Raw genomic sequence first — 14,577 nt, 5'->3', positions numbered from 1 at the left:
TTCCCAGGGATGTTTTTTTTTTTGAAGATCTCTGCAAAGTTCTTCTTTATCAGTCCCGTTGCTCAAATTATCACTGGTACAATTTTGGCATGCTTCAGCTTCCAGGATCTTTTCACTTCATTGTTGAGATCTTTATATTTGGTCATTTTTTGATTTCATGACATTGAAAAGCGAGGGAGTTATTGGCCTCATCGTGTTTTCCCTTTGCCTGCAGGCCAGCGGCTGCACTGCCTTCCCCTCCATCCCAACACACACTTTACAGCGGCCTTTGGTGGCCTCAAAACGGATGTCAAGGCTAACGTGTGTGGTTGCTTATAACCTTGTCCAGATTCTGAAGTACCTACACCCAAAATTTGGGGCCTCTTGGTACTACGGTTCGTCCGTCAAAGAATAACGCATAAACAAACGCACAAACAAACACACAAATACTTGGAAATTTTTTTTTTAAATCTATAAATGACCACAAACGGTCCTTCTGACCTAATAATAGCAACAGCAAGAAAAGCACCTGTCTACGACATTGCCTCCAATTCCGGATGGCTTCTGTGGCCACACTCGGGTCTATTATAAACCGAGATTTACATATCACAAACAAAGGATAGTGGAGCCACTGACCATGGTTTTGCCTTCCGTTGGGCTCATTAGGATGGCACACCACTCGATCATTTATTTGCATAATTTAATGCTTAATAGTTTAATGCATGGAGAATTCATTGTCAGTTTTGGTGTGCTCTTCCAACACTTTTAATGATGCTATGTAGATGTTAAATTGCCTTGGATAATGCCATGTCTTTTCCTTAGGTTCATTGGGTTCTTGCAGAGGTTAAGCACATGGCTGTGCATCATTATCCCTCACTCCTCATCCAGGGAGAGAGTGAAGACGTGGCATATCAGCTTGCTCAGTAAGTTGCTCTTCAGTCAAATAATGTTTGAGGTTCCTCATCAGACCTCTTATGTCACATATCTAAAAATGCAGTACTCTTGAATGATATAAGCGCTGACTGTTTTAGGGCCATCTTCATTAACTGCAAATTAAAACAATGTTTATATTCACCAACCTCAAGACTGAACTTTCAAACTTGTTTCCCTCCTTTAAAACCTGCTGGCACCTTGTTGAGTCTGTCTCTGGTGTATGCTCCCCTTCCACCCCTTCCCTCACTTCAAATGGCACCACAGCCGACTCCGCTCGTGAGAAGGCCGAATGCCTTAATTCTGTATTTTCTTTGAAATCTTGTCCCCAACCATTCGCTCTCTCTACACACCCTAACCAATCACACCAAACTCCTGCCGGACTCTGTGACATTTGCACCTGAGAAGGTTTGTAGAAACCCTCGACGCTGATTCTGCACCTGGACCAAACGGCATCAGATCTCGTGTCCTAAAAACCAGTTCTGCTGCTCTCACACATCCTCTTTCTGCTCTTTTTTTCACCCTATAATTTGCCATTGGTCATCGTCCATCTGCTTAGAAGTCAGCCAACATCACCACATTGCATAAACAAGGTGCATAAACTGGTCCTCTTGACAACAGACTGATTTTCTCACTTCCATTCATCAACAAGGTCATGAAATCGTCATCACGGTTGACCTAAAATTATTCCTTTTCTCCAATGACCTCATCTCAGATCACTGTTTCAGTTTCAGAACAGGTCACTCTACCTTTGACTGACATGCTGCTTCTACTTTCCCAACAATGGATGGAATCCCTCGATGACAGACAAGAAATCTTCTCCGTTTCTCTATACATATCTTGAGCTTTTGATACAGTCTGGCACCCTGTCTTGCTCTCCAAACTGTCTGCCTATGGCATCCAAGGCCAACTCCACTCTTGGATCACTGACTTCCTCTGCTATTGTAGCCAATGTGTGGCTCTCAATGCAATCCTCTGCCTTGGGTCACCTCCAGCCTTGACAGGGAGTGTTCTGTTGCCCAGTCCTATTCCTAATCTTCATCAAAGGTCTCTCTGACTCTGGAAAATCCACTTTATCTATTTCCTCATTACTCCACCCTCTGCAATGACTTGTGTTTTCTTCCAGATGGGCAGGCAGCAGCCTCTTCCCTCTCTTCAGACCTTGATAAAATCAGAACCTGCTCACACACTTGGAATATGTCTTTCAACCCAGACAAATCTCACATTCTCACTATCTCTCTCCGAAAGGACCGTATGGCAAATCCTCCCATTTACTTTCTTACCAATCCTCTCAAAGAACTTCAGTCATTCAAACTCCTGGGCCTCACTCACTCTCAGTCATGGATCTCTCTTTGGCAAACCAAATTTTAAAGTGCACATCAAAAGCTAGCCAATTGGGCATCCTCATGTAAAGTTCTTCTTTGGCACACCTGATCTCTTATCCACCTATGAGGCCTTCATCCACAGCTTGATTGAGTACTGCTCCTCTCTGGGTTGGCAACCCTGCCTCACACCTTGTTCAGGTATTTTTCTGAAATCTTCATTTCTTATAAAAATAATTCCCATTTTATAATTTGCATAATTTATTATTTTCATTTTTACATTCTTATGACATGTCCCTCCTCTTCCACAAAAGTGACTTTGTAGTGTTAGAGGCTGTCACATCTACTGTCTTTCTTCCTGTTATGTTTTGTTATTTTTCCTTCTGATATTACAATTGAACCAAGATAGTTACTATTTAAAAAAAAAAAATTCAAATTTTTTCCAACAGTGGTGGCTTTTTTTCTCTTGTATACGTGACGTGCTTCCAATCTATCTATAATTCCAGCAATCTCTGTGTGTGTGTCTGTGACCGCTGTTTCTCGACAACTTCTGGTCCGATCTAATTGAAACTTGCCAGGTATATTGCTGGGGACCTGAGTTTGTGCCTTTTCGAAGTTTGATATTAATCGGACAAGTGGTTCCCAAGTTATGGCCATTTATTTACCAAACCAATGACAGGACGTGTTGCTTGGCGTTTTGCACCCACAGTATCTATCTTCTATCTATAATTCCAGCAATCTCTGTTTGTTTGCCTTTTCAAGGTTTGAAATTAATCGGACAAGTGGTTCCCAAGTTATGGCCAAGTTGGAGCGCGTTCCCCATTACAGGTTACAACGTACAGACTTCCGGATAGTGATGACTTGCTGTATTCTAATAATTTCTCGATTTCTTATGCGCATTTATAGATAAACAAAATGCCCCAATCCAGTCATCGTTTACGAGAGCGAAGGAACGGCCTGTGTGTTTGTTTGAAAGGTTTTTTTTTTTTGCACGTACGGCCACGCACATACGGGCCCGCACTAGTATTAAGTAAATCGTTCTGAATTTGTCTTTGTTGTCGTTCATTTTTTGTGAACTTTTTTTTTTGTGTGTCGATTGTTGTTTGTGTTGAGTGCTCATTGCCATTGTCTTTGTGTGCCTGTTTGGTTGTTTTGATCTTGTGTGTTATCCTTGACTAATTGGGCCTACCCATTTCCCACCCTCTTCCCCCCCCCCTCCCGACTCGCACACCTGCTGTGGTTGTACCTCTTCCAACTGTTTCTTCATCTCAATTCGTACCCTCGCTATTAATTCTTCCTTCTGCCTTCTATTAAAAAAAGGCCCCGTACTTCATGTTTTGGGGAAGGGTTCGGGTTATGTTTGTAAATCTCACTTACTTACTTACTTACTTACTTACTTACTTACTTACTTACTTATTTATTTATTTATTTATTTATTTATTTATGTATTTATTTTTCTCCTCGTTTGATTCAACAATGGGCTTTCTAAAGGTTTTTCTATGTTTTCTCTCTTGAACTCTGTCAGTCCATTCAGGAACAAATTTGTCGCACAGATAAATGTAACGTTTCTCTGCATATTTATTTTACAACAATCTAAACCTAATGCTGCAGAAAGAAACATTTTGGTGTTGATGCAAGTATTTGTCGTAACTCGTTTAGCATTGTTATCTTAGCACTTAACTCTTGATGCTGGGATCCTGAGTTCAAATCCCATATACTGTGTTGTTTCATCCATTTCCAACTAATGTCCTTGTAATTAATGTTATTTCTGAAAGCTCATCCATGAGCTTGAGATAACTGAAGTCGACCCTCTTTATCTGAACTCTGTTAAATATCATGATTTATCGGTCGCAGCAGGGCATCGGGCCAACATCGGTTTTTCCTGTGTCAATCTTGGTCTGTTTTGTTATTTTGTCTCATCACTGCAAAAAAATTCCACTTTGACGAGTCCGCTCTCTATCCCCCACCTCTGAAACCATCCCTCGTCCCCTATTTGCTATGCTCTTCGCAAGTGACATATTTTGAGCGTCTCTCCCCTTCTGCCTGTCTTGCACTTTGCTGACCTTGTGCACTATTGATTCCTTAATTATCCAAATGGTACCATCTGGTTATTCAGCATCTCTCCTCGGCTCCCATTCTCTTTCATACTTGCATTTATGGTATCTTATTATGAGGTTTTATTGTTGACTATCAAATACAACCCATCATCACTTTGCAATCACTTTGCTGACAAGGTTATTAATGGTGAGGGGAGAAAGGGAGGGAGAGGAGAAAGAGAGAGGGGGAGGAAGGAGGAGGAAGAGAAGAGAAGAGAGAGAGAGGAGGAAGGGGGATGGGGCTAGGAAGAGTGAGGCAGGTGGTGAGAGCGACGCCTCACCAAACGTTGCTGTACACTGCGGATGTGTGTGAAGAAGGGGGTGAGAGAGACACACACAGACAGACGTGTGGGAGGAGAGTGCTGCATTGTATTCGGCAAGAGATATAGGTGAGGTTAGCAAAGAGAATGATATTTATTCTTAATGATGAAAAACACACACACACATACACATACACATACACATACACATACACACACACTTTAAAGATTTGGGGTGTTAGCATTAAGACCCACGCTATCTACCTGGCAAAGGTCTGCCTGCATGCATGCTCATACATGCAATTTGCACCACTCCGGTTGGCTCACTCTGAATCTGATTCATACAAGCCACAGTCCCCCCCAACAGGGGGAGGGATGGGGGGAGTAGGGGAGGGTAGAGAGAGAGAGAGTCAGAAAGAGGCAGAGGGGTGAGGGGGTGAGAGAGAGAGGGGGGGAGATATATATACAGTAAGTCCTCACTAACCGGAAGTTCGCATATCGTAGTTTCGATTATTCGTAATTTAGTTTTAATGACCAATTTTTCAATTATCGCAAACATTTTATGCCTATCGTAATGTCATTGCAAGGAAAAACGCAAAAAAAAGTTTCAAACTGCCTGCAAAAAACAACAATCACACAGGATGCGCATAAACACACTTTCACTTTACTGCGCATGTACTGTATGCTGTACTGTACGTATTCTCTTCACGCTCGCCTGCATACCTTCCAGTATGAATCCCAAGCGACCCACAAGTCTTTTGCCGAGCACACCTCGTTTCAAGAGACAACGAAAGGCTGTCACATTGAAGGTGAAATTGGATATAATTAAAAGACATGAACGAGGTGAAGGGACAACGGAAATCGGTCGCGCGCAGCAATCGCTGCATCGACTGTACATTCGATCGTTCAAAGTTCGGCAAAGATAAAGAAAATATCACAGATTGCGACCAGTTCGAGTGCAACGACACGAACGAGAATGAGATGGTATGGACGTGCACAACATGGAGCGTTTATTATGTGTGTGGATAGAAGATCAAACTGAACGTCGCATGCCTTTATCTCTTGTTGTGATACAAGAAAAAGCGCGTAGTTTGTGGAACGATTTAAAGAAGAAACAGGAAGCTGAAGGAAAGGGTGAAGGCGCAGAGACCTTCACAGCTAGCCGAGGCTGGTTCATGAGGTTTTGTCATCGCGCCAACCTCCACAACCTGAAGTGTAGCGGTGAGGCAGCAAGTGCGGACCATGCTGCCGCATCAGAGTTTCCAGCAAAGTTGAAGAAGATGATTGAGGAGGGGGGTTACTCACCGAAGCAAGTCTACAATATTGACGAAACCGGATTGTTTTGGAAAAGAATGCCCTCCCGTACATACATCGCACGAGAAGAAAAGACTGCTCCAGGGTTTAAAGCAGCAAAGGACAGGCTGACCTTATTACTCGGTGGAAATGCAGAAGGGGATGTAAAACTCAAGCCGCTTCTTGTTTACATTTCTGAAAACCCACGAGCGCTAAAGGGTTGCCTCAAGCCACAACTTCCCGTAATATGGCGGTCAAATACAAAGGCTTGGATGACTGGGGCATTGACCCACGATTACGTGATCAATTACTTCTCCAATCATGTTGAGAAGTACTCCAAGGAGAACAACATTGACAACAAATCTTTGCTGCTTGTAGACAATGCTCCTGCCCATCCTCAGCAAATGGAAGACTGGTGTGAAAACGTGCAGGTAGTATTTTTACCACCAAATACTACCTCACTTTTACAGCCTATGGATCAGGGAGTTATTGCTGCTTTTAAAGCCTATTATGTTAAGCATACCATGCTGCAGCTTATCAAAAAAACTGATAAGGACAAGCTATCAATCAAGGAGTTTTGGCGAACATACAACAGAAAAATGGCTTTGGAAAACATGAAGGATTCATGGGCGGAGGTGAGTGCCTCCACAATGAACGCTGTGTGGAAGAAAGTGTGGCCTGAGTGTGTCCACAATTTCACGGGGTTTGCTGATGTTCCGTTGATTACAAGTCAAATTGTAGACCTGGCGCAGGAGGCTGGTTTTGAAGAGGTTGACAAAGAGGACGTGGATGACTTACTGGAGTCTCATGCAGAACCCTTAAGCAATGAAGATCTTATGGAGTTGGAACAGCAGTGGGCTCTTGAGGAAGAAGAAGATGCTGTGACACCTTCATCCGAGCATCTCACCATGAAAAACCTCAGCCAAATCCTCAGCTCGTTTGAAAATGCCATAGAATTTGTTATCGAGCAAGATCCAAATCTTAAAAGGAGCACTGATTTTAGCCGTGTTGTTAATGATGCCCTTTGTTGCTACAAGGAACTTTATGCAGCAAAGAAAAAGAAAGCCATCCAGCCCACTCTCCATGCATTTTTCAAGCCAAAAGATGCAGCACCAACTCCATCCACCATCCAGGATGCTCCTTCAACCAGCTGCCAAGAGACCGTTCCCACTGGTGAAGAAAGTGACAGCACAGTGTCAAGTGAAGAGGGGGACGATTCTGCCACTCCGCAAGTGTGACTTGTCCACCGCAATCAACTCCGTTCCTCCAGCCTCGGGGTAAGTCGCCACTACTCGAGGAGTGTGTTTTGTTTATTTGTGTTTATGTCCAAAAAAATTCGAGCCAAAAACACATCCCCCCTTTAACACATTGGTTTTATGGGAAAATATGTTTTGTTTAACACAGTTTCGCTTATCATAAGGTTTTCCAGGAACGCAACCCTTGCGAAAAGCGAGGACTTACTGTATATATATATATATATATATATATGTATGTATATATATATATATATATATATATATATATATATATATATATATATATATATATATATATATATATATATGTATGTATATATGTTGTTCGTCTTTCGGCTGCTCCCGTTTAGGGGTCGCCACAGCGGATCATCCATTATGATCCGCACACTGATTTGGCATAGGTTTTACGCCGGATGCCCTTCCTGACGCAACCCTGGTCGCCTCTTACGACACAGGGATAAGGATTGGGTTTCGCCATGATTCCGGGCTGCCCAACACCCTCTCATAGCGCGGCCCAACGCAGAGCTCCCGTCCTCAAGCGATCCTCCAACCCAAGCCTACGAGTAGCCGGATTACAGGCGCACGCCATTACGCCCGGTATATGTATGTATGTATATATATATATATATATATATATATATATATATATATATATATATATATATATATATATATATATATATATATATATATATATATATATATATATATATATATATATATATATATATATATATATATATATATATATATATATATATATATATATATATATATATATATATATATATATATATTCGATAGAGGGGAGAGGCATTCCAGCAGATGAGATGCCCAGTTTAATGTCCATCCGAAAAACGGCACACACATCGATTAATCATCCTGCCTGTGAAACACCGGGATGAGAGTTTATCGCTGTGTCGGGATTCGAACCCAGGCTACACATAGCAAACATGCCTAACTCTCAGCTTTCCTGCTGTGATGTGGCGATTCATGACTTCAAAACACCTGAAAATATTTTTTACTCATTGTGATCATGCAATTTATTTTGCTTTCCTTCCTCCGGTATCGAACCGCGGTATCACCATTGATCGAAGCTTGAAGTGCGCGTGCCAAGCAAGTGGCTTCACCAAACAATCCACGAGACTGTTGAATAAAGTTTTAAAAATGAACCGACACATCCAACCAAGATATTCTAGTTTTGTATTTTTAATTAATTTTCTGAAATTTGTGGAATTTGTTTTTCACTTGGAAGTTTTGGTTTACGTGGTGTACATGAAGGTGAAAAAGTAATCCCACAGTTCAGTGAAAACCATCTCTGGACAAAGCTAGGTGCTAGAATAAAGGGAGGATTGTATTTTGTTCATTTTCCCCTTGTCTATATTTAAGTGTGTGTGTGTAGAGGCGCCTCGACTTTTGGCTTAATATACTTCACATATTACATTTTGAATTACCCTTGCAAATATTTATATTTTTCATTAAATCCCAGTTTATTTTAAGTTGCTGTGTCCGTGTGTTTGACGTGGGGTTCGAGTATAAGCCCCTTGTGCTGTGTCTGCTTCCTTCGCTCCGCCAGTGCTCCCCTGCCCTCCCGCGCATGTTATAATCTCTGAGGATCACGTGTTCGCCTCCTAAGGAAAACCTCTCAGCTATCCAGACCTGGTTGGTGTTAACCGCCCACCCCCCACAATTGGGTCGGGGGGATTTAACTTATTTTCATTTATTTATATTTTCATTTATGGACGCTTTCCAATGGTTCTGTGATCCCTTTTTTTTTCTTCAGTTTTTCAGGTGTATCAGCTTTGATGTCTGTTGGAAAGCAAAATTTGCTTCCCCATCGTCTCAGGTCACTCCACCTGCATTTTTCTTTCTTCATTTATTTCTATTTTCATTTACGGACACTTTCTGGGGACACCCCCCCCCCCCCAGTCTGTCGACTTTGATGTCCGTCCGCACATGAACTGTCAGCTTTCTATGTCACCCGGAAGGTACCGAACATTAATATCAGTCAGTCAGTCATTGAGTCAGAGAGTGGTTAGAATGAGCTTTATATATTAGGTTGATATTATTTATTTTGTGGGCATCTGTGTGTGTATATATATATATATATATATATATATATATATATATATATATATATATATATATATATATATATATATATATATATATATATATATATATATATATATATGTGTCATTCCATGTCAAATCATCAAAGAATCTGCCGTCATCTCTCAGATTTTTGTAAAACTTTGGGAACCAATTGGGACCCATGAAAAACGGCAAGAACTCAAATATTTTTGCGAACAACCTCTTAATTAGTGAGATACAGACTAACGAACTTTGGACTAATTAGCATGACGTCGCGAATTCAAATGGCCATATCTCTAAAAGTATAACACCTAGAGAGTTGGTTTTGGTGTCATTTTAAAGGTATTTTCATGCCCTATGAATTTGTCTGGGCAACATTTTCCTACCTCCAACCACAAAAAAGTTATCACAAAATATAAACTTCAATCGTTAATCCCCAAAAAATGTATCCTTCAAATTTCCTCAAACTCATCCCAGAGGTACCTTATGATGTCAAGAAGCTTCCACATAAGTTTTGTGATGGGCACTCCAATAGTTTCTGAGATATGAGCAAGAAGGTACATGTACGTATGGCATATAGGTTCGAAAATCAGCATTTGTAATGTATTATACAATCATTCTAACCTAGCCATGACAGGGAACACAGGGAACGACCATCAATTGCTTTGAAGTATCATATACTTTCATTTTCAACTGGGCCTGAGGGGAAGAAACAAGTGCTGCTGTTGCTGCATTGAAGAGGAAATTGAAAGCCTAAGTCAGGTTAGTGAACACTGTGTACTTGAACTCACTTATTGATTGTATAATACATTACAACTGCTGATTTTCGAACCTATATGCCATACGTACATGTACATTATTGCTCATATCTCAGAAACTATTGGAGTGCCCATCACAAAATTTATGTGGAAGCTTCTTGACATCATAAGGTACCTCTGGGATGAATTTGAAGGATACATTTTTGGGGGATTCACGATTGAAGTTTATATTTTGTGATAACTTTTTGTGGTTGGAGGTAGGAAAATGTTGCCCAGACAAATTCATAGGGCATGAAAATACCTTTAAAATGACACCAAAACCAGCTCTCTAGGTGTTATACTTTTAGAGATATGGCCATTTGAATTTGCGACGTCGTGCTAATTAGTCAAAAGTTCGTTAGTCTGTATCTCACTAATTAAGAGGCTGTTAGCAAAAATATTTGAGTTCTTGCCGTTTTTCATGGGTCCCAATTGGTTCCCAAAGTTTTACAAAAATCTGAGAGATGACAGCAGATTCTTTGATGATTTGACATGGAATGACCCATATATATATATATATATATATATATATATATATATATATATATATATATATATATATATATATATATATATATATATATATATATATATATATATATATATATATATATATATATATATATTTATTTATATAATATGTACATTAATTGAAGCACACATCTTGCACAATGCAATTCTTTTCCTAGGTGTTCCTTCCCAGTCAGTCGGCAAGCATTTGGCCCTTTTGTTTAAGTATTTTGTGAACTTCTTGTGATCGTCATGTCGTGCCTTCTTCGAACCAAGGATAGACAAACATGACTATTGTTATCATGATTCATCCTGGGGGAGGGGTAGGGGTGATTTATGAGGGATGAGGGAGGAGAGGTGGGAGGAAGGAGGGCTCGTAGTTGTGGTCAAGGTATGAATTTGGTCAGGGTGCCAATGATAACTCAACAACGTTGTTGAAAGACACCGAGGAATCTTTAATGTTCAAAAGCAATCGACGCTGGAAAACAGGTCCCCATCTTTAATGTCCATGCAATGGATGGCATGCACATTGAAACAACTTCGTGCTTGCAGAGCAATAGCCTCACTGTTTACAATTGTTGTGAGGAATGAAGCCAAACTAACTATACAGCTGAGTGAAATGCACTGCTACCTCTGTGCTGTCCTGCACGACTTGCGCTTTATCGAGGTGAGTGAAAACAAGATTTGCTAACTACTTTGGCTCCTGTTGCTCATTAATGGGAACAATGCACAGTTTGAGTCACTCAGAAATATCCCCTTGCAAGAGTAACACTCTACCTACCTCTTAATCTTTCAATTTATTTATTGATATTCACCAAGAGCTCACCTGCATTTATTGTAAGGTTTATCACTCATGTTGCTCTGTGTTGAGTATGGCTAAGTAGTTGACTCTTGCTGTTTATTTCAGGGGTCCTAGCAGGTTGCATGATGGCCAGATTCAGTTGCGAGTATTGTCTGAAGAGAATGAATATGGCCAAACGAGCATGCTGGAAAAATTTGCTTTTTCGAATGCACTCAGTTTGTCAGGTGAGTATACATTGGGAGAGATAAATGGAAGCATAGTTAATTGATGCAAAGATAAATGGGAAAGGGGAGGGAGGAGAGTGGTTGTGGTATAGTCAATGATCAAATCTTCAAAACAGTCCTAAAAATTAGAACAGCATTCTGTGGAGCGCACACCTCCACCAGGCTGAACAGTTTATGTTGTGTATCCCACTGATAGGCCGGATCTGCATCCGTACCGGAACCAAAATCGAATCGGCTTGTTCTTGTCACCTTCTCAAATCATCCACCAAATGTGATTATCGGTCCACAACTTTTTGAAATATCCTGCTATATATCATTTTTGGCTCCATTTCTCAATGATGAAGAATCAGTCAAAAAATTTAAATATTCTCGTCTCCGGATTCGGATCGTCACCAAAATTGAATCAATTAATTCTTGTCACACACCCAACCTGTTCACCAAATTTCATCCGAATCTGTCCATAACTTTTTGAGATATCCTGGTCACAGGCAGACAAACAAACAAGAAAGACTGCGTGCAGAGTAGGATGCCTGCGAAATCCTTAAAATAATTGGTTGTTGAATTCAATGACCAAATTTGCATATCCTTTTCAAATTTCAAGTCAATAGGATGAAAATTGACAATTTTTGAAATTTGGATTATGTCGACCTTTTGGCCTGTCTTGACCTGAAAAGTAGTTGGTGGTTGAATTCAGTGACCTGATAAGAAAATCCTCTTCAAATTTCAAGTCAATCGGACAAAAATTCAGAATTTTAGCGAACTCACCTAAGTTGTTAGGATTTTAGCAATCTCACCGAAGTTGTTGATCTTTTGGTTTCTGTTGACCTCAAAATAATTGGTGGTTGAATTAATTGACCAAATTTGCAAATCCTGTTGAAAGTAGAGCGGATGAAAATTTCCAGTAAATCGGATGAAAATTGTCAGTTTTAGAGATTCGGCCGATGTTGACCTTTTGACCTATGTTGAGCTCAAAAATAATTGGTGGTTGAATTCAGTGACTCAATATGCAAATTCTGTTCAAATTTCAAGCCAATTGGATGGAAATTGAGGATTAAAATTTTTTGACAAAGTTGTTGACCTTTGGCCTATGTTGACCTTTTGACCTCAAAAATACTAATCTTCTTGCTTATGACGAATTCCACGAGGTGGTGAAGTTTCGTGAAGATCGGTTTAAAATTGTGACCTGGAGGCAACAGACGCAGACGCAGACGCAGACGCTGAGATAGACGCAGACACCCAGGCAGACACGCAGGCGGACACGCAGACACGCAGACACGTAGACACGCAGACATGCAGACAGGCGCGCACGCAGACGTGCACACAGACACGCAGACACAGAGACCCAACCAACTAATATACTTGCGAATCTTCAATTTCACAAGTAACAAACAAACCCAGACAGACAGGGGTGAAAACATAACCGAGGTCCATCTTCGGTGGCAGAGAGAATTAATTGACGAGGCATTTTGGGGTAGAATTGTTTATATAGCGGGTTTACATTATTTTGATGGTGGTGGGCTTGGGATCCAAAGTCGAAGGTCATCGTTTATAGACAAAGTAAAACGACTCGTTTGTGATGTGTATGAATTCCATGTTTTGCTAAGAAGTGAAGACTGATAAATGCACAGTCATGGTTCCGAAAAGATGAGCTCACGTTCCAATTCACAAGTTGATATCTTCATCAAAAGATACGGAATGCTCGATACGAACATTCACACCCATCGATGATGCGGACAATGCGTTTCTTTCGATGCTCATGTTGCTTTGAAACTCAGAACAGACAACCTTAGTCATAAACCATACACAGGGGCACATGTGACAAAGACAGACACGTTCTGCGTTCCCAAAAGTCGGTTTATGTTCATCAAGGTGCTATATGGCGGACAGAATGTGTTTAGTGACACCGACAATGAGTCGGCCGCGAACTTGAATGAAAACGAAAATTATGACGTCATTACAGTCATGGCAAATAGAGTATTAAATGTGGCTCAAGATATTGGATTTGGTGGAGTTAGTGGTTGTGGGGCAGGAGGCTGTGGGCCATTATTACGCTGTTGTACCCTGTTGAGAGTTTGCAACACACACCGTGGAATGATGGAAGATATTCATTTAATTACAGGATGCGTATCACGTAGCAGCTCCACCTACTAAGATGTGATTATATCTTCAATGTAATTTCTGGCTGGTAAAACTGCAAATATAATATTTTCATTAATGATATAGCCTACCACCTTTGGATCAGAAATAAATGAATGTTGATGGCGTGATGGTGGACATTTTGTTTTTTTGCAATTTTGATGGTCAAAAACTAAAAGCCCATTTGGTACATGGCATTTTCAGAATCAGTAAGTTAATATTATGTAAGAACAACTGTATACCATATTCTACCCCAAAATGCCTTGTCAACTTACTTCTGCTCAAAATGGGACTCGACTCTTAGAGGGGACATAAGAATTGATTGCAAATGAGTGGAGATGGGACAGCATAATGATGGATATATAAATAAGGGTGGGGGGGGAGGGTTGAAAATGGAGAGATAGAGGGGCATCAAGTGTGCATGTATGCTGGGCCTGTATGTAAAGACAAATTATTTAAGGAAGCAGAGAGGGATAAAAAAAAACGTATGGTCGAGATAGATTCAGAGGGTGACTGAGACAACTGGCATGGACGAATGATTGGGCAAATAGAGGAGCTGGAAACGATTTTCCAAAGAGAGAAACCGATATATTTAAGGAAAACTGGTGTATGGATGGACTGGCAAATGAACAGGATGACAGAGGGGACAGGACGTATTGAAGATTGATTGAATGAAGAGTATGCTGACATTGGAACATGTTGTTGGAGGTTGATGAGAAATAAAGTGTAATTCTTCTTTCTTCGGCAGTGAAGTTGGCGATCTGGGAGTCAGAACTTGAAAATTTTATCCTTTCCATTCAGCCAGTACCAGAGGTTGGTTCTTAGGTTGAAGGAAAAAAAAATGCTTTGTTTAATTATTCTCAGTAATTTTCGTTGCA

At 40.6% G+C, this 14,577-nt stretch overlaps 1 protein-coding gene across 5 annotated transcripts in view; it reads left to right on the top strand.

The window, feature by feature from the left end:
• Positions 1-14,577, top strand: part of RMND1 (required for meiotic nuclear division 1 homolog) — a 68,126-nt gene that overhangs the window by 34,906 nt on the left and 18,643 nt on the right. For all 5 annotated transcript variants that reach the window (XR_015050282.1, XM_085849948.1, XM_085849947.1 and 2 more), the window contains exons 6-8: positions 802-902; positions 11,445-11,563; positions 14,448-14,512. Coding sequence is in view for 4 of the 5 variants with exons in the window: in XM_085849948.1 (XP_085706074.1) it covers positions 802-902; positions 11,445-11,563; positions 14,448-14,512 (285 nt within the window). In the remaining variant the exon portion in view is untranslated. The remainder of the gene's footprint in view (positions 1-801; positions 903-11,444; positions 11,564-14,447; positions 14,513-14,577) is intronic.

This window comes from Eptatretus burgeri, chromosome 12 (assembly GCF_056783735.1).
Source record: "Eptatretus burgeri isolate ZD-2024b chromosome 12, Ebu_testis_v1, whole genome shotgun sequence".
NCBI classification, from domain to species: Eukaryota; Metazoa; Chordata; class Myxini; order Myxiniformes; family Myxinidae; genus Eptatretus; species Eptatretus burgeri.
Note: the sequence above shows the minus strand (reverse complement) of the source record. Positions and strands in the feature narration are given on the sequence as shown.